Source organism: Maylandia zebra, linkage group LG7 (genome assembly GCF_041146795.1).
Source record: "Maylandia zebra isolate NMK-2024a linkage group LG7, Mzebra_GT3a, whole genome shotgun sequence".
NCBI classification, from domain to species: Eukaryota; Metazoa; Chordata; class Actinopteri; order Cichliformes; family Cichlidae; genus Maylandia; species Maylandia zebra.
In genome coordinates, this window is record NC_135173.1 from 55,229,071 (window position 1) to 55,250,588 (window position 21,518).

At 38.6% G+C, this 21,518-nt stretch overlaps 1 protein-coding gene across 1 annotated transcript; it reads right to left on the reverse strand.

The window, feature by feature from the left end:
- Window positions 1-304: 304 nt before the first annotated feature.
- On the reverse strand, window positions 305-13,358 carry LOC101482022 (interleukin-31 receptor subunit alpha). The gene is made up of 16 exons (XM_023155193.3): window positions 13,152-13,358; window positions 12,966-13,019; window positions 10,857-10,913; window positions 10,623-10,734; window positions 10,361-10,518; window positions 10,092-10,237; window positions 5,108-5,249; window positions 4,915-5,003; window positions 3,885-4,092; window positions 3,619-3,804; window positions 2,655-2,786; window positions 2,386-2,547; window positions 1,470-1,613; window positions 1,300-1,381; window positions 1,108-1,189; window positions 305-951 (listed from the first exon to the last, which is right to left on the reverse strand). Exons 1-16 carry the CDS (start codon window positions 13,231-13,233, stop codon window positions 481-483), a joined length of 2,307 nt encoding a protein of 768 aa, XP_023010961.3. The 5' UTR covers window positions 13,234-13,358; the 3' UTR covers window positions 305-480.
- Between the last annotated feature and the right edge of the window lie 8,160 nt (window positions 13,359-21,518).

Sequence of the window (21,518 nt, forward strand, 5' to 3'; positions counted from 1 at the left end):
ATGTTTTAATGCTTTGTATCTTGTTATATTTAATCTCAACAAGCCCCTAAAAACAGTCAGTAATCACTGTCGGACTCTCTCTGTTTTTTATTGCCGCTAATCATTTTAAAGCTCAGTTTTTAAAACCTTACCATGTAACTTCAGCTCAGCCCATGCAGCAGTATATTAATAGCTAATTCATTGACCGTGGTAATGGTTAAGTGCACTTTTTGGGAGGATGTTTTGTCTTTTTACTCCAATTCTAACAACTGGCATGCCATTCTTTTGGTTAAGTTTTTTACATAAATGTGATGTAAACACTGTCTTGGTAATTCTGCTGATTTTATTAGCCAAATGAATCCATGTTGTTGGTAAACTGAATTGTTGTTCTTCATAAGCCACAGCAGAAACAGTCAGGGGCAGCAGTTCTTACTTTGGCCTTTTAGACTAAGTTGTTCACATAGTGATTTTTCCTCTTTATGCTCTGCAGTTTGACCTTCATCACAAAATAGTGGACAAGTGGTCACTGTCCGAGACTGGACTGGTGCTAAATTGTCTTACATAGTCCAGTCCTGGCTTAGGATTGAATACAGTCAGGTCTGCGTCCTCTGGGTCACTTTCCATGTCTTGAGTAACGGCAGTGATGCTCTGTGGCATTACGTGCTGAAACATTTCCATCGTGGTATAGCCACTTGGAAAGGGAAAAGGAAAACTTTGTAGGTCTGTCTGCTGGGTTTCCAACAATGTGTCTGTAGTATTGTTGGGAGATGTATTGCCAGTTGCATCATCTGTCTCTGTTTGGATCCAGTTACAAGTAATTCCTGGTGAATCTCCCCGTTTGTCTAAGCCACAAAGAAGCGGTAGCATTGCTGGCAATATCGTGGCAGGGGCGACAGCTTCTTTCTCAATTATATGGAGACTTTTTGTTTCCCATTCTTCAGCCTTCAGAGTATTGATTACCTCAAGGAGTTCCTATGTAACCAAATGACACACTGATGTATTTAATTTTATACAACATATTTCATCTGATGCACTGGGACTATAATAGCAGTCCCCTAAAATAAGTTTCAGGTTGTTTTAGGTTTCCACAACATTAAAACTGTGTGCTTTGTCACAGCTGACACTTACCAGTTCACAGGGCCTGTCTATTTTCTGCATTGTATTGCTCTTTCCAGGATTAGGTATGCTTGGCCAGAGGACAACTTTTGCTCTAAAAAGCATTAAAGGAATGGTTAAGGTAAAGCTTGTGCACAGTGGTAGACATAGCTAATTAGCGACTTTGGTGGAATCCTGTTCCAGCTATTGGTTGACAAGTTGTACCTTTTTATTATTGGTGGTCCAAATATCAGTCCAGCAGCCAAAACTGCAATGGCTGCAATAATACTAGTGAATTTAAAACTTCCTGTGCAAATAAATAAATAAAGGCACAAATAAAAAATTAGAAATTTAATTATATGTACAGTTGATGGTTGAAATATTACTTGACTGACCTTCTTGAGTCGTTGTAAAAAAGTTGGGTTCACTTCGTTTTCCTGTTCCTTTAGAGGTGAAACCTGATATCTGGACTTGGTATGTTGTGCCACTTGTAAGATCCTTTAGTTCATACTTGTTAACATTTGGATCCACTGTAATGTCTGCAATCAAAATGAGTTTTTGTCATAATTAGCATGTTAGCATTGTCTTTAAGAGCATGTTAGCATTGACATTACAAGCATGTTAGCATTGACATTACAAGCATGTTAGCATCGTCATTATGCGCATGTTAGCAGTGACATTAAAAGCATGTTAGTACTGACATTATAAGCATGTTAGCGTTAGCATTGTGAACATGTTAGCATTGACATTATGAACATATTAGCATTATCATTATGAGCATAGCATATTAGCAGTGTCATGGTGAACATGTTAGTGTTGTCTTTATGAGTATGTTAGTATTATCATATGAAAATATTGTCATCATGAGCATATTCACTTGCTGAAATAGCAGCAGCGGTGTTAGAATAGCTTTCCTGTCAAATGATTTTGGAGTATTTTAATACGTGAGTGGAAGACTTTTGAAAGAAATAATGTAACAGTAACATTTGATAGTAGATTATCTTTAGGTTGCTCAGCCATCTTGACAAACTAGTCCTATCCAGAGAGTTAATTAGGTTATGATGTCATAGCTACATCAAGTAGTGTATGAGGTCATTAAAATCAAGACTAAAAACTGCAGTGTGATTACAGCATTCATTAACTTCAGGAAAACTGAGAAGAGTAAACAAAGTAGCTGACAAACAGGAAATTCAGTGAGGATGATGCATGTGCTGTAGAGCAACCAGTGGATGTGATGCCAGTGCTATTATTATATTCAACAAAATTCAGCAGTTTATGAATAAGCTTATGGAGTAAGTGGAGGTGTCTTACTGTTCTCAGATTCTGTTCCCCTCAGGTGGTTCTCAGTGTAGTGGATTGTGTAACCCAGTAGGAAGCCTCTGGTGTCTTCTTCTGGGATGGATGACCACTGCAGCACCATTGAATTCTGTGTCAAATTGTAACTGCTGATGTTTGCGGGACCACTCACAGGAGCTTTAAGAATGACACGGGAAAGCAGTTTCAAGAGGTCAGAGTGTTTTGTTGGTGACTTGTAATGTATGTGTGTCTGCTTGTTTTGGAGAAGAGTGCCTGTGCCTTACTGCCTTCCATGAAATAAAACTTTGTGCTTGCAAACGTTCCTTCGCTGTTGTTAAGATGCTTCATGTTGCAGGTGTCCTTATTCGGTCGCACGTGCAGACTGACGGTGTATCTCTTGTAAGGCTTCAAGGGTTCTGGATATTTGAGATATCAAATGAATTATGATTGATCGCTGGAAGAAAACGAAATATATTTATTACATTTGCAAAGCAACTCAAGTGTTCACAAGCAAGTAGATATATATATATATATATATATATATATATATATATATATATATATATATATATATATATATATATATATATCTCTTTTCAAGTTTCCACCATGTTAGTGTTTTGGAGCCAGGTTTGGGGTGGAGTGCCAAATTTGGCTTCCAAGCTGGTCAGCAAGCGGCATACATCCATTGTATGGGTCCAAAATATAGACACAGATTGTAATCTGTACTGGCATGTGGTGATTTAAAAATCCAGCATTCCAATATATGGGGGCGACCGTTGCTCAGGGGGTTGGGAAGCGTATCTGTAACCGGAAGGTCACCGGTTCGATCCCCGGGGTCTCTGTCCTGGTCGTTGTGTCCTTGGGCAAGACACTTTACCCTACCGCCTACTGGTGTTGGCCAGGGGGGGCCGATGGCGCGATATGGCAGCCTAACTTCTGTCTACACAGAAGCTTTAAACTCAAGTCCACAAATCAGTGGACAATGTTATGGAAGTAGTATCCACGTTTTATAAAGAAACATATGCTTGAAACATTTGGGCCATAGTTGCATACTTACAATTAACTTTAACCGAATTAAAAGCTTTCCCTAGCCATATCCAAAGTGTTTTTCCCAGCTAAATCTGACAACATGCAGTGATCTCTGCTGTCCAATATCAATCCAGTATTGTGTATAAAGTCATTTAGGCAAGTCAAATCAAATTGCATTTAAACGGTGCTGACCAAAAACTCATAATATTAACATACCTTTTAAAAGAGAGAAAGTATAGTAGTTTTTGCCTTTAAGGTAAAAGGACTTGTACGCTGTTTTAGTCTTCTCTTCCCTCCACTCCGCACAATAGCACACGTATTTTTTGAGAAGGAAGTCTTTCCAGTAGATGTTGAAGGATGTGTTATTGTGGACTGTCACGTTCAGCTCATCATCTCCCATACCTGTGGATGTATACTTTGTTCAGATCTGTGGTGAAAACGACACCTTTAAGAGAGCTGTAAGGATGGAAATGAGTACTGACTGTCCATGTCTTCGCGGAGGGGTATTATATGGCTCACAGCTGGAGAGATGCTGACGTTGTTGAAAGACTGGATGCTCACACTATAAGCTGAGTAGGAGAGAATCAGTGTGATGCTGGGCTGAATGGTGTCGATCCGCTCAATTGGGGCCTCTCCTGACTCTTTCCCAATGGTCACGATGTAGCCATCATGCAGGTCTCTGGCAGAAACCTAACAATCAAAAACAGTTTATTATCAAAACAAGCAGCTATGACTAATCGCTGCATTTACATTCACCAGCTACTAGTATCGGGTTGGCCCACCCTTTGCCTTCAAAGCTACCTTAATGTTTCATGGCACAGATTCGACAAGGTGCTGGAACCACACCTCAGAGATTCTAGTCCATGTCGACATGACATCATCACACAGTTACTGCAGATTTGTTGGCTGTGCATCCCAAAGATGCTCTATTGGATTGAGGTCTGGTTTGAGATCATGTTCCAGAAACCATTAAGAGCCGAAAGCCTGCCAAGAAAATATTCCCCACCCTATTACACCACCAGCAGCCTGAAACATCTATACAAGGCAGGATGGTCCCATGCCTTCATGTTGCTTACAGCAAATTGTGACATCACAGCAGAAATTGAAATTCATCAGACCAGGCAGCATTTGTCCAATCTTCTGTTGAACCTGTGTGAACTGTAGCTTCAGGTTCCTGTTTCCAGCTGACAGAAATATCACCCGGTGTCCTCTGCTAGCACAACTGCTTCAAGCCTCACAGAAGAGCTCTTCTGCATACCGTGGTTGTAACAACTGAGCATTTCAGTTACAGCTGCTTTACAATCTACTCAGAGAATCCTGGACATTCCCCTCTGACATCAACAAGGCATTTTATCCCAGAGAACTGCTGCTCCATGCGATTGTCACATTCGACATTTTTTGCGAGCAAACATTAAAACAGGTGTACCTAATGAAGTGGCTGCTGAGTGTTTTCTACATTCTGCTTTTTGTTTAATAGCATGTTCTCAGAAGATGTTTTTGAAGAAAAATTACCTTCCAGGTTATTGAAACAAGGCGAGTACCCTTTTCATTGGCGACATCAGTTTCTTTAAAGTTGACGATGACCGGCTGTGATGTCACCTCTGAAAGAGCAAACTGGGTTGTTTTTGGTTTTTTACTTCGAACATAAGCAGGTAATCCTTTATCCGGTTTTAGGAGAAAAACAAAGTAGAAAGCAAACACTAACCTGATGGCACAGTGTAAGCTTCACTCCATGGGCACTGTGTACATTTAGTATTGGTGATGCAGTGTATCTGTAGAGCGTAGGCCACTGAGGAGTTTAGATTCTCCACTCTGCATGTAGTTTTATTCTGGGACATTCCAGGTGACTGCAAGCAGCACAGAAATCAGTGTGTGCGTTAGGGAAGTATCCGAAATAAACATCTGTTTTGTTTTTTGTAGAGTATAGTGGAAGAAACTGGTTCAGAGCAAAAATGCAAGCCGACAAAGTCACAGAGAGCAGATCAGAATGCCTCCAGAAAGAGGTTAAGAACTAAAGTTTGGAAAAACAAGTACGCCTGCAGTTACAAGTAATTCAGGTAATTTGTATATTACCTGAATGAATTCCTTAATATACCTAATGTTCACCGTGTACTTTCCAGAGTGTGAGTAAGGATTCAGGCTGGATTTAAAATGGATCGTTTTCTTTAGCAGAAATTGATATAAAAGCTGCTGTGATTTAAAATTAGACTGGAAGAGAAATACAATCAGAGCGAATGTTGCAAAGCAAAAATCACCCAGCTCATGGTAGTCGATTTTCTTTTCAAGCTTCTGAGACCATATTTCAGAGAAATTTGACTTTCAGTTAGACATAATCTCATCATCTGGCAACTTTAACTGTTACATGACTAAAGTGTGGGCAGTTAACGTCAGTTGGTAAGCTCTGACTCATTTCACGGAGATCTTTACGTAGACCTTTAGACGTAGGCTACTTTTTGTCTCCCTCAGATAAATGTGTCTGTCTATGAGAGTTGCTGTCTATCAATGTTTGTTTTGTTTTTTTAATCCTTTATTATGGATAATACTGCATCGGAAAGGAAAGCACCAGTGTTTCGAAATCATAAAAGTCCAGCTCAGATCATACTGCACTTTAAAGGCAAATCTAAGATTCAGCTATTTCAGATGTTGTTTACATTTCAAACCTGCTTTTGAATGCCTCTTTCACTCTAATACAGTATAGTGATGGAAAACTGTCAATGGTGAAAAGACCCGAAGAGCAAATACAAAGACAGGCATGGTGTGTGTTAGATTTTCAAAGTAGAAGAAAACAGTAGTTATGTATAAGATGTTAAAAGTAAAAAAAAACCTGCCTGTCTTAGCCAGGCAGACTGACCTCTGAATGCACTGCTGTGCCATATTTTCTTTTTCAAGTCAAGCTCTAAAAAATATCTGTAGGCTTGTGATTTTCTAAATTAAATTTTATCTATTTATTCATTTGCTTCTGTTATGGTAAATGGTAAATGATGTATTTGTATAGCGCTTCACTAGTCCCTAAGGACCCCAAAGCGCTTTACACATTCAGTCATCCACCCATTCACACACTGGTGATGGCAAGCTACAGTATGTTGTAGCCACAGCCACCCTGAGGCGCACCGACAGAGGCGAGGCTGCCGAACACTGGGGCCACCGGGCCCTCTGACCACCACCAGTAGGCAACGGGTGAAGTGTCTTGCCCAAGGACACAACGACCGAGACTGTCCGAGCCGGGGCTCGAACCGGCAACCTTCCAAGGCGAACTCCCAACTCTTGAGCCAACTCCATCCATCCATCCATTCGCTTCCGCTTATCCTTTTCAGGGTCGCGGGGGGCGCTGGAGCCTATCCCAGCTGTCATAGGCTCATGTGTCTGAGCGAACGCACAAACTCCCTGAGCGATCCCTTGGACCACTGTGAGCAACAGCAGACGTGTGCACTGTGGTCACGCCGGCATCTAATCCATCCAAGTTACATGGTTTATTAAAATAATCAAATTACAGCGTTTACATTTATGTTAGACTACTTTTAATTAACTGCTTTAGCCCACTTACAATGAAATTTTAAAGAATCTTGTTCCTGACCTGTGTAGTATGTTAACACTATTGGAAGTAAAAATAACTTGAACTCCAATTTTGAAAACACAACTTTATTCATTTATTTATTATAAAGCTCTGACTTGTATTATGAGTCTGTGGTCTGGGAGAGAGTCCTGTAACTCTCTGTCTGCAAAACACAGTATATAAAGACCAATGTTGGGCAAATAATTATATAGTTACTTCTCCAAAAAAGTTACTGAGTTTTGCAAACAACAAAGTTTTTTGCAGCTGTTTACCTAAAAATGCAGCCAAGGCGTTTTTTTTTTTTTAAAACAAACATTTCAAACTATTTACAGAACAATCAGCTGTTCTGCATCAAATTTGATGCCACACAAACTATTTGTGCCACTCCAAAAATAATCTCTGTCCACTATGAGATAAAGGAGAACAAAAGCCTGATACCTGCAGGCCTGACAACAGGAGATGTATCTCTCCTGTAACACCTGTAACATTCAGCAGTCGCCTCATTGTTCTGACACACACAACAAAACTATTGACAACACTACACACTGACTACACAAGATTTGCGCTAAACGTCGCAAATCTCTCACATCTCAAAACACTGCTGTCACTCCTAAAACTTCCCCCTTCCTAAACAACTAAATGCCACGTTGCCATATAATTTTTGATTGGTCGACATGGTACATTTTTCCACCAATCCGGTTGTTCAGTCTGACGTCACTAGCCGTGTCTGGGTCTAAACTCTGCTGCAGGTCCATATATCAAACGATCACTATGGCATTACTGAGAGTTGAAAAACTGTCTAAAGTCTTTCATCTTTAATAAAATGATCAGCGTTCTGCTCTACCAGGTGTAACAATTGAGTTTAACATCCAGGCATCCATGAAAACGGAATTTATGACATTTAACGGAGTTAGAAGTTAGCAGGGAGTTAGCTCGTGTAGAATAAGGAGGGGATGTTTTTCTCATTATCATTTAATATTTTAATATGCCATTATTAGTTCATTAGAAGTATATAACCAGCTTTGCATTAAGCATAAATTGAAGTTTTTGATCTTACATTATTCTTTGCATTACAGTGATGGTGATAACTTTAGTTTGATCTTTTTTACAGGTACCAGAATAATAACATGATTTTCCATTGCAGATGTAATCATGATCATTCCATACACATTGCAGTTTGTTGCTCATTCTAGAGTTGTGCTCAAGGTAATAAAGGTTAAAAGCTACAGCCAGCGCGAGTCTGGCTGATCTATGGAGGGCAAAGGCTTTGAGCTTGGAAGGCCGCACGCGCTTACACAGCACTTATAAGATGTCATTCTTGGTGATTTTGTGCTTAGTCATGTTTTAATATGTTTTAAGTAGAAGTAGCTGATCCAGCAATATTCATTTAATATTATATACTTGATTTAGAGCAATACACACTGATGGTCTTAATAAATGAAAGAGTCCTTGTAGCTGCCATGTTGTGTCTTAGCAGGGTACAGACGGTTCCAGGAGACGGGGGGCAGTTAGCGTCTGCCCTCGGGAAGGAGACAATGTTATTCTTTGTGTTAAATAAAATTGTCAACATTGATTGTATTACACCTGTCACTACGCATGAGGGGGCGTTCTAATACCCTGATTTCATAAAACTATGGTGATGTGTTTTTTGAGATGAGATCTGAGACTGTCTGCATACAGTGTCCATCTCCCACGTGTGTGATCATTAAATCATCGTTTGACTCAACCCGACCGGACCAGTGTTGTTATTGTGGGTTTTTCCTTTTGTCTCCATCCCCAATATTCTGAACCTTAACACTCGCTAGCTTCTATCTAAATACAATATAGCATGTCCTGACTGCCGGGTTTTGGAAACAAATTAAAACGTACAGCTCTGTTATCACTTCCAGCATAAACGAAGACAGAAAACTAAACAGCAGTGACGCTTGTAGGGTTACTGAAGTTGGGCTAGCTGGTATATAATGATGTGCTACGTGACCGCTAGCGACACAGCTATGTTAGCATAATATAAACAAGCTAACTTTTTCTCGGTGGTCAGGAACAAATGTAATCGCATGGCAGGATGCTGTAAAAGGACCAAACTTCAGCCAGGAGAACAACTGAGATAATCCATCCACAATACGAGGTTAGTCATTCATATACTGCTGCATGGGCTGGGCTGTAGCTACATCCTAAGGTTTTAAAAACTGAGCTTAAATAAATGATTAGTGGTAATAAAAGCCGAGGGAGGTCAACAGTGATCACTGACTGTTTTAGGAGCTTTTTGAGATCAAATAGAAGAAAATACATAACATTAAACATGTTAACAACACAAAAGCCATATTAAACGCAGACTACTTTAGACCCGGAAGTAGGATTCGTCACGTCATCACTGAACAACCGGATAGGAAAGGGTGAGGTTTTTTTTTTTTGGTTTTGCTCAAAAGCAGAGTGCTTCGATGTTTAAACGCCGATTTAACCGTTTCTTCCCGCAGTAAATATAAACAATGACAGTATTCAGGAAGAAAACCAAACATTGCATATTTTTAATCATAACTCTGGTTTTACGTGGCCTATCAACACAATTTAAAAACTGGTATAAAGTCCACACTTTTTCCATCAATTGCTCCGTCGGTCCTGCTCACATCTCCAATGGTTTTACACGTTGTCATTAACGTGGCTTCACATCAGCCACGCCGCTTTGCTAGCTAAAACACCGGTGTTGGCACATAAGGACGCTGTCATAGCCTGTCAACGACGTTGATTAGCTCGGTATACACGAATGTAAATCGCGTGATTGGCTGGACTATGGGATAAGGTGGCATCGTTCTAATCCCATACAGGAGCAGACAGTCACTTTCTGACTAACACTGCAAAACAGAGTTGTTAGTTTCAATTTTAATTCAGGTTAGATTCTTTTTGTGCGCAACGCAGATTTTTTTGTGCGCAAAGACTGTGGCAGCAGTGCGCAGCTTAGAGGGAACATTGGGCATGTCTGTCTTTTGTTAACAATGACTTAAGCTGGGCAAGCTAAAGACCAGCAGCTTTCTTTTTTTCCTGATGTTTTGTGCACGCGTGTGGATAACCCTCTGGTCTTTAACAGTAGTGCTCTGCAATAATGCAAATTTTGATATCAATCGTATAGTAAATAACTGACCTCATTCCATTGAAGGCTTCCCAGTGCTTTGTATCTGACAGAGTAAGACATGATATGCTTGACATCGTTTTGATCCCAGCTCACATTTATATCCAGTTTCCCAGAGTGCCGTGTGAATTTCACATAATTTGGAGGGTCACATCGCTCTGAAACAGTCAGGAAAATTATCCCCAAAATTTCATCAATTTTTAAATTTTAAACAAAGTGCTGCTCCTTAAATTTTTATTTATTTATATATATATATATATATATTTTTTTTTTTTACTTACGCAGGCTCTCCGGTGAACCTTGAAAATCTGTCTTTGTGCAATTTTTTGACTCACTGTTTTCAAAAATCTGAATGGTCACATAGTGGTTTTTATAGAAGGTGATCTCTTCACGAGATTTATTGATGTTTTTATAAACTCTGCAATAGTTTCTTTTTTGTCTAGAAGAAGAAACAAGAGATGTTAATTACAAACAAGGACATTTTCATATACATTTTTAAAACGTGTGGTTGTAAGGTAAAAAGGGAAAAACAAAACTACTTACGGTTGTATTATGAGTATATGTGTATTTTTGGATGCGTGTTTTCCAGGTTTCCACATACATCTTAATTTGGACCATGGATATTTAGTAAAACAGTCCAAATCACGGACTCCATCTGTAAAAGAGGCAGTGCACAGTCACCAGAAAGAAAGAAAGAAAAAAACCGTTTTCCTGTCTCAAATCTGATTTCAAAGATTATGGGTCACCTCAGGATGACCCAGTATGTGTTTTCTTTACCTGGGTGAAGTCCACAATGCTCGTATTTGGAAGAAATCTCGTTTACCTTGCACTTCTCTGCACATGAATATGGTATGTGACACAAAATATTTAGTAAATTCATGAGAAATTGTTACAAAAGTAGATTTTTTAATGATACAATTTTTACAGGTCCTGTTTCCCAGCCAAATTAAAGCAGTGTAAGCTGTTATTGGCATCTACCATCACACAAAATTTGAAAATAATATCTTACAGACAGACAGACAGACAAACAAAGACAACTAATTACAAACTCCCTCCCTTCCTTAAGTACACCTGGCTTGGGACTTTATCAGTCTCTCGATGCATTACGAAGGATTTCTGGTCCACTCTTCTTACATTGTTGTTTTAGCACATTAAGCCTTTCTTTTCCAGTCACTCTAAATTTCCTGCTGTCCTGGGGATCATCGCCCTGCTGCTGCATGCTGCATGCTTTAGCTGTCCGACAGATCACCTTGCATTTGACTCGAGAATACTGTGCAAACCGCCAAACATCTGCTTTTATAGACGTGCTCACACTTGGTGATGATCCCCTTTCATTTCTATGGAAGCAGTAAGCAGTAGTTATGTTTTCACACATTGTTTCTCCATTTCATGTAATTTTTTTGTTCACCTCCAGTTGCATTTACCTCAGTTTAAGACCTGAGAGTTATACCATGGGGGAATTTCGACACAGTCTCTCTTTTCTTTGCGTCAGCTGGTTTGATAAAAGCTAAAACCTCCGTCAGATATGATGGATATGAAAATGCAGATCATTAAGTTTCTCTGATAACCCAGGTTTTCTGCTTCAGGGCCTGTACAGCTCTCATAAAAAGGGATGTTGCACATTTCATTTAACTCTTGCACCGCACAAAAAGATCACTATGAATGGCATCTACTCCAATCAAACACATCTCAGATGATGAAGATAACATGCTGGTAAAAATCTATAAAGAACACAAAAAACTATAACAGGACAATGCGATATTGGTGCAAATTAGGCAGGATGTTAAGGATGCTGAATTGTGGGATTTAGTGCATTTAGAGTGTTAAATAAACATTTAAATTCAAGTTAATCACTTTTTTTGCTGAGTGCGCTCTCTACGCTGCTGTTTATTTATAATGGCTGCGCATTAGACCTCTGAAACCTTTAAGTGGGTCCATTTAAACAGTAAAGACCGTGGGGCTTCGCTTTAGTTGGTCAACAGATCTAAATGAAATTAATTTTACAGATTACAACAGACCTTAGCAATGATCTAATAGATGTTACTGAAGCACGCGCATCTCATCTAAATATGCAAACTCCAGTGGGACTGCGACGTTTAGCTCGCTAGCGATCTTAGTAAAATACAGCTTAACAAGCTGCACGTGCAGAGAGAATTGCATTGCACTTAAAACACAAGTTGCAAATAAAACAATCAGAGATAATGTGGCACAGTTGGATGATTTCAAACCTAAACTCTGAATATAATATGCTCCAGACCAGATTACACGTTCAGCATTACCCTGATGGTAGAAAGAGCTGTTTTTGTGCCCCAGAAAACTCTGATATTAAGCTAAGATTTCGATTTATGATTTTATTTTTTAATTATTGTTACGTTCTGACAAGTACAACTGACGGAAGGTGCACTTTCTTTTTTTTAACATGACTGTATGATGGAAGTTAAAAACAACATGCAAGTGCTCTGCTATAGTTATCATTTAAAAGGGAGGATCAAGTGCGAAGTTTACATGTAGGGTGTGGGGTCCAGTACAGTAAACAGAGCCTGACATACTGCTGCTCTCTTCATTAGTGATCATGGTGGTGTAAAGCATATTTATAAGTTGTTATTTCATCGATGAAGTGAAATACTCTGTTGGACTGAGTTGTTGTATTAGACTGAATGAAGGTTAAAATAAATGGCATGTGACACTCTGGGTTAAATGTGCAAATGTAGGGCAAATATAGTACTACCACTACGGCCCTTCACTCTTCATCTTGTGCCAAATGAGACAAATGCTCCACAAGTTCACATGAATCAGAATGCTGGAAAATTGCAGTACACACAGCGCTAACCAATATATGAACAGTAATAAGACAATGAATTATTAGAAATGTTGTGGTAATCCTACCTTGAGTTACTTGAGAATGCATGGAGAGTGTAGCGTAGTGAACAAGAATCAGACCTTGAATGTGAACAACAGGAGTTATCACAGAGATGTTCATGGATTTAAATCCTTCAAGAAAGATTGAGCTGTACCAAGACAAGAAGTTTATCAAGTAGAAAGGCAGATTTAAAAAAAAAAAAGGACGCTTACCCAGGATGATATAATATGGATGGCTTGCACATGAAGAACATCTAGAGTCTGAAAAATCCAGCTGAACTTTACAACCAGCCATTTCGCCCGGGTCTGTCTGAAAGACTGAAACCAAGACGGTGTCTTCGTAACCTCACACCCACAGTCTTCTGCCATTCACAATCATGATTCACACAGTAGCTGCTCTCTCCAGCGTGTGTGAGAAGGAAATATTTTTGGGGAGTTTTGACACTGAGCATGGAGGGGCGGGGTCACAGTGTGTGACACAGTTCATAGGACTCATAGACTGACAAGAAACGGTAGGTCCCCTGAAGTATGCAGAAACAGCCTTGTTTGTACTTCTTCTTTCCACAAATAGAACTGTTGAGTCGAAGATGTTGTATCTGCTCAAACAACAGCTTCGCTCTGAAGTGCAGGAGGCAACAGAAAGCAAGAGAAGCGACTGTGACTCAAAAGAAGAGCAGGGATGGCTTTGTGTGCTGTAAATTCAAATTCTATTCATGCTTTCAAAGAACTGTGTGTGATCTGAAAAATTACAAATCAATCCGCTAGGACTGGAAAATATGTTTTTTAAAATAAAAATTCTAAATCAGAAGTCAGAAGTAAACGAACAGTTTTGAAGAAAAGACCTACACAGTCCATTAAAAGAAAATAGAAATACTGCTTTCTGCCATTTATAGCCTACAAACACAAATATTATAATATTTTTATATCATATTTCGGTGCTGTTTTTAACCAAAACGAGTTTAGAGGGAAGTAGAAAGCAAAAATCAAAAAGGCACTTAGTGACGCACAAATTGCGTCACTAAAATAAATAAAATTTAAAAATTCACACATTTCACCTTATCTGAAATATAAAAGCGGACATTTCTCAGATAGATAACATCTTAATCATGTTTTTAAATGAAGGAAACATGAGCATGAACATGAAGGAAGAGGAAAAAAACAGCATGTTTGAAGCTTGAGTCACAAGAAATGTCACGTTCGTAATTAAAAACTGCTTCATCTTATTGTAAAAACGATCATTCATTCTGTTCACAGTTAAGCTCAAACATCTAGGTGAAGTAAACAAACGAACAATGAAAATAAAAAGACATAGGAGTAAACAAGCTAACCTTTGTGCGTTAACTGCCACATGCTCTGTGAGAGACGTGTGGTGACTCAGATCGCCCTGTTTTCCAATAATCTACAGTGCCATCAGAATTTTACCAAAACTGAATGAGTAGTCCATTTACCTTACCTTCACGCCCTCTAAGCTTCTCTAGCACACGTTTTTAACACAAGAGGTTAATATAGTGCTTCTGTAGTGCATCTGAAAAATGTGCTGATGTTTGAGAGTTAGGATATGATTGATGAGTGATTTATGACAGACTGATTTGCCAGCCACAGGATGGAGTCCGTTCAGGGAGTGTTTGCATGCGTAACCCAGGAGGTTCAGACTGTTAAACCTCATCGTTGTTCCTCTTTGGAGCTCACACAAAAATATAAAAAGCTTCAAAAAGGCAGAACAGGAAAAGCTAGAGAGCTAGAGTGCTGTTAATCTCACACAGTGCAGCTGGATCACAGCATTAATAGAAACCTGCTTTAGAGTGCAACTTAATACTTTTCCTGTTTTAGTTTTTCTGTATTGCACTGCTTTCTGCTTCTACTCTCTGCCCTACAGCTTGATTTTGGATGTGAATGTTGTCCTTTGTTTTCCATACTAATACTTCTTATTTTGCAGATTTTTACATGTGAATCTGCTATAATTCTATTTTACTATAGAGAAAGTTACCCAATAGTATAAGTAATTAAAATCACTTCCAGCTGCAACATTTAAGTTATAAAAACAATAATGAATATATGAATCAATAATTAGAATCAAGTCACATACTAGAATAAAATAGAATAGATCTTTATTGTCACTGTTACAAGAACAATGAAACACATGTAGATTTACATTCAGATTCTTTTAGGATAGGAAAAGAAGATAAAAAAAAAAAGAAGAAGAGCAGTAACATAAGTATCTACACAAAAACGATAGATATGTATAAGTTATATATAAAAATATATGCCACATAATGAGCAGGTGCAATGTAAGGAGCAAGTGAGTGATCAGTGGAGTATAAGGTGCAATGTGATCAGCAGTACTGCACATTGAGTAAGGGGTAGGAATGCTGGTTGCTACTATAATAAATACAGTTATATAAATAGAGGTAGCAATGTTAGTTGCATTATAATGTAATGAATGTGGTTTATAAATGCAGTGTAAAGCTCTGTGAATGCAGCAGTAAGTCAGAAGGCTTTCGATGGTGGAGCGGTTTTTGGGGTAATTGGGCCTGACGCAGCTGTCTGAGAAAGTGCAGCCTTTCTTGTGCTTTTCCTCCCTGGTGGGAAATGTATATGTACTGTATAGGATTCTGCAAAATGTGTATTTTTGCTTTACCTAGTCTCAGTGTATTTTCATGCTAAAACATTTGTATTATTACTTATATTCGGTTATAACTTTTACTGAATAAAAGAATCTAGCTCATTTACAGCCCTGTGCTCTCAGACAGATGGTATTACATGAAAAGAGGCTGAAAAGGGTTTTTTATATTGAGTTGAGTTGAATTGACAATGATTGTTTGGTAAAAAAAAAGAAGTTTTTTTCACTTAAGTAAAAATCCTTATCTATTTCAAGTAATACAGACGTTCGCAGAAGAATCGCACACTTTTTAGCAAAGTAGAAAACATCTTGTGTTCGATAATAATGTATTTGCATATTTATAGATTTCATTGATTTGGATGGATTTTAAATTCTAAATCATTTAAAAATGATAAACATAGTATCTTTAGTTACGGGCTAACTATAACAAGAAAAAATCAAAAGTAAAATTTAGTGGAAAAAACTTTGCCAACTAATATCTTGTCAGTTAAAAATTGCGATGTGGATCCTATACCTTGTTCAGTCTTACCCGGTGAAGATTTGTTCAACCAATATTTTATAGTGTTCGGCTACAATACTTTGTGCCTAACTGTTATATGAGAGGCAAAAGCAGGCTGTTGTAATGCGAAAAATCGAAATAAACAACACTAACTATGTACAGTCACCTCTGCGTGTTATCGTAGACGACGGACAAACACACAAATGTACATTTTGCTGCATGTTCCTCCTTCTGTGCAGCAGTGTATGCACACAGGAAGTTTTGTTCACACCTCACTGACTTAAGTTGGGCCCCAAGAACGTCATTAATGTTGTGTATCGTGATCTTTATCTTAACATTACACTCTGTACCAGCTGCAGAGCAAAGTCTGAGGTACGGTTATTACTGTTTTTCTGTACAACCTTTGTCTCTGAAAGCCTTCTGCCTTCTGCTTTGAACTGCCACGAGCTAAAAATGTCAAATGATTCTTAAAGTCATAGAAAGAGCTGATGACAAAACAGGCCCCTGAAACCTACTGAATCAAAAGAGATGATTAAAATTAGAAGAGAACACTTAAAGATCCCAGCCACAGGAAATTCATTTCCGCTAAACAACTCACTGCCTGCCTACCCATGTTTTTCTCATCGGTAAATTTCCCCACCTTAACCTGTTTCTTATCACCACCTTGAATCAGCGATGCTCTAACTTATTGTGGCCTACAAGTGTCGAAATGCTACATATGTGGGTTCATCTCGCAGAGTCTGGCTTTGATCTAAGATCTTTAGTGTTTTACCAGCAGGCTCAGGATTCAATAGTCACCTTTTCAGTAAACTGGTATTGATACTCATGGATGATAGCTGAATGCTGTTCATTGTACAGAAGGATTGAAATATAGTTTTTGAAGCAATGGCATAAACATTACAGGTCAAATGAAGGTACATTGTACATCTAATTTCCCTAATATTCACTAATATCGAGTGAAAGAAAATAACGGAACCATGCTTTCAGTTCAACAACCAATATAGGCTGGGACAAGGAATGACTCTTTGTGCATTTTTTTGAAGAATAAAGTTGCATTAGTATTTTCCTATTAGTTTACATTCAAAAGCGATCAGGATCAGGTTCCAACAATTTTTAGCACGTTAATTTCCATACATACAAACTATAATACCCTCAGGTAAACAGCTAAAGGAGCCTTTGCATTTAATGTTCTTTGCTATCACTGCTTGTTCTTTAGCAAACAGTACCCTCCTGTGGTAAGACTGTGTGTGCACAAACTTTATAATAGAGACACAGCAAAAAGAACAAAAAAATACTTTAACACTATAAAGTTGTGTTAAAATTTTACTGACGTAGCAGCGGTGCATAGCAAAAGTGCTCTGCAGCGTTTCCCTTTCACGTGGCGTTTCTTAGAAAGCCTAACTGTGACTAATACTGAACAGTAAAAATCTACTGTACATGGAGTGGTTCTTATATAGCGCGTGTCTACTGTATTTGAGAACTCAAAGGACTTTATGCAACTCGCCTCATTCACCCATTCATACAAGTACTTTTTCTTTTTCTTTTTTTTTTACTATGTAAGTGCTCTCCGTCGCACATTCACACATTTGTACTTCGATGGATGCGTCTTGCCCGAGGATGTTTGACATGCAGACTGGAGCAGCCGGGGATTGAACACCTGCTCTACCTCCTGAGATACAAACACCCCTGATGCTCCATCCTTTCTGTCTTTTTTTAAATGTAATTTTTACCTTAAATAAAATGTGTTTGCGTGCCTGTTGGATTCGCACAGGTTAATTGACATCTGTCCCAAGCTGTTGTAGCCAGAGGTTAAAGCGAGTGTTGACGGGGGAAAACCCTAAGTTCAGACAGCAGTACAGTGGAGGGAACTGACTCACTTCAGTAGAGTTGACTCGACTCTCGTGACTAGAAATAAGTCACACTGTAATTTCTATTGCGAGTTCCTGTAGATTTGATTTCTTTGTGGAAAGGCTGTAATCAGCTGAGCTGTGTTGGTCTTGAGGTTCAATCTATAATCACATGTTACATGAGCCATCATGACTACTTGCAAGTCCACAGCCAGTGGGAGAAGGCAGACACTAAGAGAGCGTTACTAAAAAACATCGACACCTTAAATTTAAACTGGTGACTTGGACCCAAGTTCTTTTAAAATTGAGTGACATTGAAATAATTTTTATTTTAAAGCATTATGTATGTTAACTTCTATTTCAATGCTCATCAAGGCATAAAAAAAAAAAATTCATGTACAGAGAAGATTTTGAGAATGAGCGCATCCTGGATTCATTTTTTTATTTGAGGTGCTTTTTTGGAAGGGATGAAAGCTAAAAGATCGAAGTTGCTCTCAAGACACTTTTGTTTTCAATCAAATGTAAAATGTCCTGTTAAACCCACAAAAGAAAAGAAAAACTCCAACGCAATTTGGCACACAAGATTTATCAGCTAGTTTTTCTTTTCTAGTGCTATTACACCAGTATGAACTGAATATTTGTTTTACCACAAAGCCCACAATATTATCTAATATCTACTATCTATTATCTGAATCAATACTACATAAACACACACAATAGTATTAACAGACAATTTTTCTTTTTAAAAAGCAAAAGCTCTAGAGGGTTTAATTTAATTATATGAAAATTATAGTTGTTTTTTTTTTTAAAGGCTTATGTAATAACTACAACTTTACATGTGAGCTTTAAATTTCCATTTTATCAAATGTGTCTGCAAGCTAAAGACACATTTGCTATATTTTCAACTGACATTTTTATTCTCAGAGATGGAGAAAGATGTAAGACTGGAAAGAGAGAAGCAGTGGGTATACTGGGGCCTTTGGGGTGGACACCGAGTTATTACTAACATTAATAATTGAAATGTACACCATCTTAACATCTGTTTTCTGCATGCTGTTGTGACAAAGCACAGGCCGAACCTGAGTTCTGAGAATGCTGATATGCTCGCTTTGCTTCATTCCAGCCGACATACACTTACTCATACAATACCACACTTAAATACACAAACACATACCTTCGACTAACATAAAATAGCTTTCCAAGTAAACAATTTAAAAATATTTTAAGCTTTAATTTGGTTGCCTATCCAGGGTGTACCCTGTCTCGTGTCTCATGATAGCTTAAATAGGTTCCAACCCAACTAATCCTGGATTAGGGCTCGGGGATCCTGGTACTGATATCACATCCTAAATTGGTCTAGGGTTAAAGCGAATAACTTGGAGAGACTGTTTTGGGTGAGTTTGAAATTGTTTATTGCCAGATTGTTTTAAAGAAAGAATAAATGCCAAGCCTCACTTATTAAGAAAAAAACTCACCGGCTAAACAATTTAAATAAAAGAATAATAGAAGATACACCTACACCTCAACTCCCTGTAACTCCAGGATAAACAGGAGAATTTCCTCCAATCAAACTTTCTCTATCATCCTAACAAAACCAATGAAAAAAAACTATCCATCGAGAGTAACAAGTAGGGATAGAAATCTTGATATTGATATTTGGATGTTGTATCAAGCTTATAAGGGGGCGGTGTTTCAAAACACTGCTTTGAAATGTAGTTCAAAACGCCCACCTCACGTGACTGCGGCCAATCAAGGTCTTGGTGTGTTGCACCCCAGTTTCGATGAGTGGATTACTTGCTGCTTTTAGGTCGACTGACTGAGAACAGAACAACCTGATGACGCTGTAAACTCCCAAATAAAGCTCAAGGGTCATCGTCATCAGTAGCAACAGGATTGGCAGCAGAAGCCACAGAAAGAAGAGAGTTAATGGAAACTTTTTGACAGCGTGGCTGGTGCAACCCACAGTACACTGTGTTCCAAGGGCACGTGATCTGCTTGTTCATTAGCAGGAACAATGTGTGGTATATCCACACCTTTGTAGCTTGGCAAAACAAAGTAAGAACAACAAGTACTAAATCAAAATCAAGTGTAAAAGATGCGGATGAACAATAATATTGAACCTCTGGTGACCACAAATGTATGAACTTCCACTGCAACCAATTCATTAGGTGACAATGAAGCACAAATGGAAGGGGCTATCCCAGCTGTGATACGGTGAAAGACAGGGTATATCCTGGAGAGGCTGCTGGTCTATTACATGGGAACGAAGAAAACATTCACCCTTAAAGCCAATCTAGAATTGCCACTTTAGCTAAAGTACCTGGAGAGAACTTGCATAACCACAGGGAGAACATACAATCTCTATACAAAAAGGCCTCAGTTGACTATTGGATTCAAACCCTCTTGTTGTCAGCAGCAGTGGAAACCACCATGCTGCCCTAAAGCAGGTTTAAAATTAAAATCAAGTTGCAGGTTAATACAAAGCATATATAGTTAAGCTATTGCACAACCAAAGGCTTGATTCTGTGCTAAGACAGAAAAACTCAATAAGATGTGATCAGAGGCAGTAAAAGTGCTTATTATGTTGTTGGGGCTGATTTATACCAGCTCGACCTGAATGTCAACACTGTCTCTGTTGACATATCAGACTATCAACACCAGACAAAAGTCTAACTGGGCGCATAGTCATGACTCAAAACTCATGTGTGTGTTTACTTTATGAAACTCAGTCTGCTGTGTCGGAATATTGAAGATAAGCATTAAAAAGGGGAGGGCAGTCTTTGTTATGTGGATTGTGATTAAAAAAAAAAATACCCATAATATCCAGGAGGAAAACCAAAACGAAACATAAAAATATAAAGGCAAAATGCTGTGTAAATTTATGCTCTGTCACTTCTTCACCCTGCTGAGTGTGTTTAGGTCAGCGGTCTCCAACCTTTTTTGCGCCACGGACCGGTTTATGCCCGACAATATTTTCACGGACCGGCCTTTAAGGTGTCGCGGATAAATACAACAAAATAAAACTAGTACTGGTACTGAAAAAAAGAAGATTTATTCACAACACACGTGAAAAGACCCAGGAAAACCGAGTTAACGATAAAAACGATAACAAAATAACGCTGAAAACCGATAAAAACCCTGAAAACTATACATTTCACACCTGAGCCTCAACTCTCGCGGCCCGGTACCAAACGACTCACGGACCGGTACCGGTCCGCGGCCCGGGGGTTGGGGACCGCTGGTTTAGGTAATTTGTGAAACTAAACAACAGAAAATAAAGACACCTATAATAAAAAAATTGTGTGTGTGTGTGTGTGTGTGTGTGTGTGTGGTTGAGATTTTGACCAATGGGGTGAGGACTTTTAGTCTGGACCTGACTTCCTCAAAAAGCCATCAAAGGTTTTAGGGTTTTAGGATAGAATAACAATTATGCTGGATTCTGACTACATGATAATAGAATGCTGCTTTGGGTGAGGCAACCTAAATGTTATAGAGTGTGTCATAAAGGGCAAAGTAAAAACAGGGTTAAAGAATTAATGCTACAAATATATTTGTTTCTTCTGTGTGTTTGTATTTTAATTTGGAGCTTTGAGAAAGAAACATGTCATTTTGTT

Coding starts and splice junctions, on each gene's coding strand:
- LOC101482022 (XM_023155193.3), bottom strand. CDS start 13,233: ATGGCTGGTTGTAAAGTTCAGCTGGATTTTTCAGACTCTAGATGTTCT. Junction 10,735..10,856: donor GCATTGTGGACTTCACCCAG/GTAAAGAAAACA, acceptor CCTCTTTTACAG/ATGGAGTCCGTGATTTGGAC. Junction 1,614..2,385: donor GGGAACAGAATCTGAGAACA/GTAAGACACCTC, acceptor TTTTGATTGCAG/ACATTACAGTGGATCCAAAT.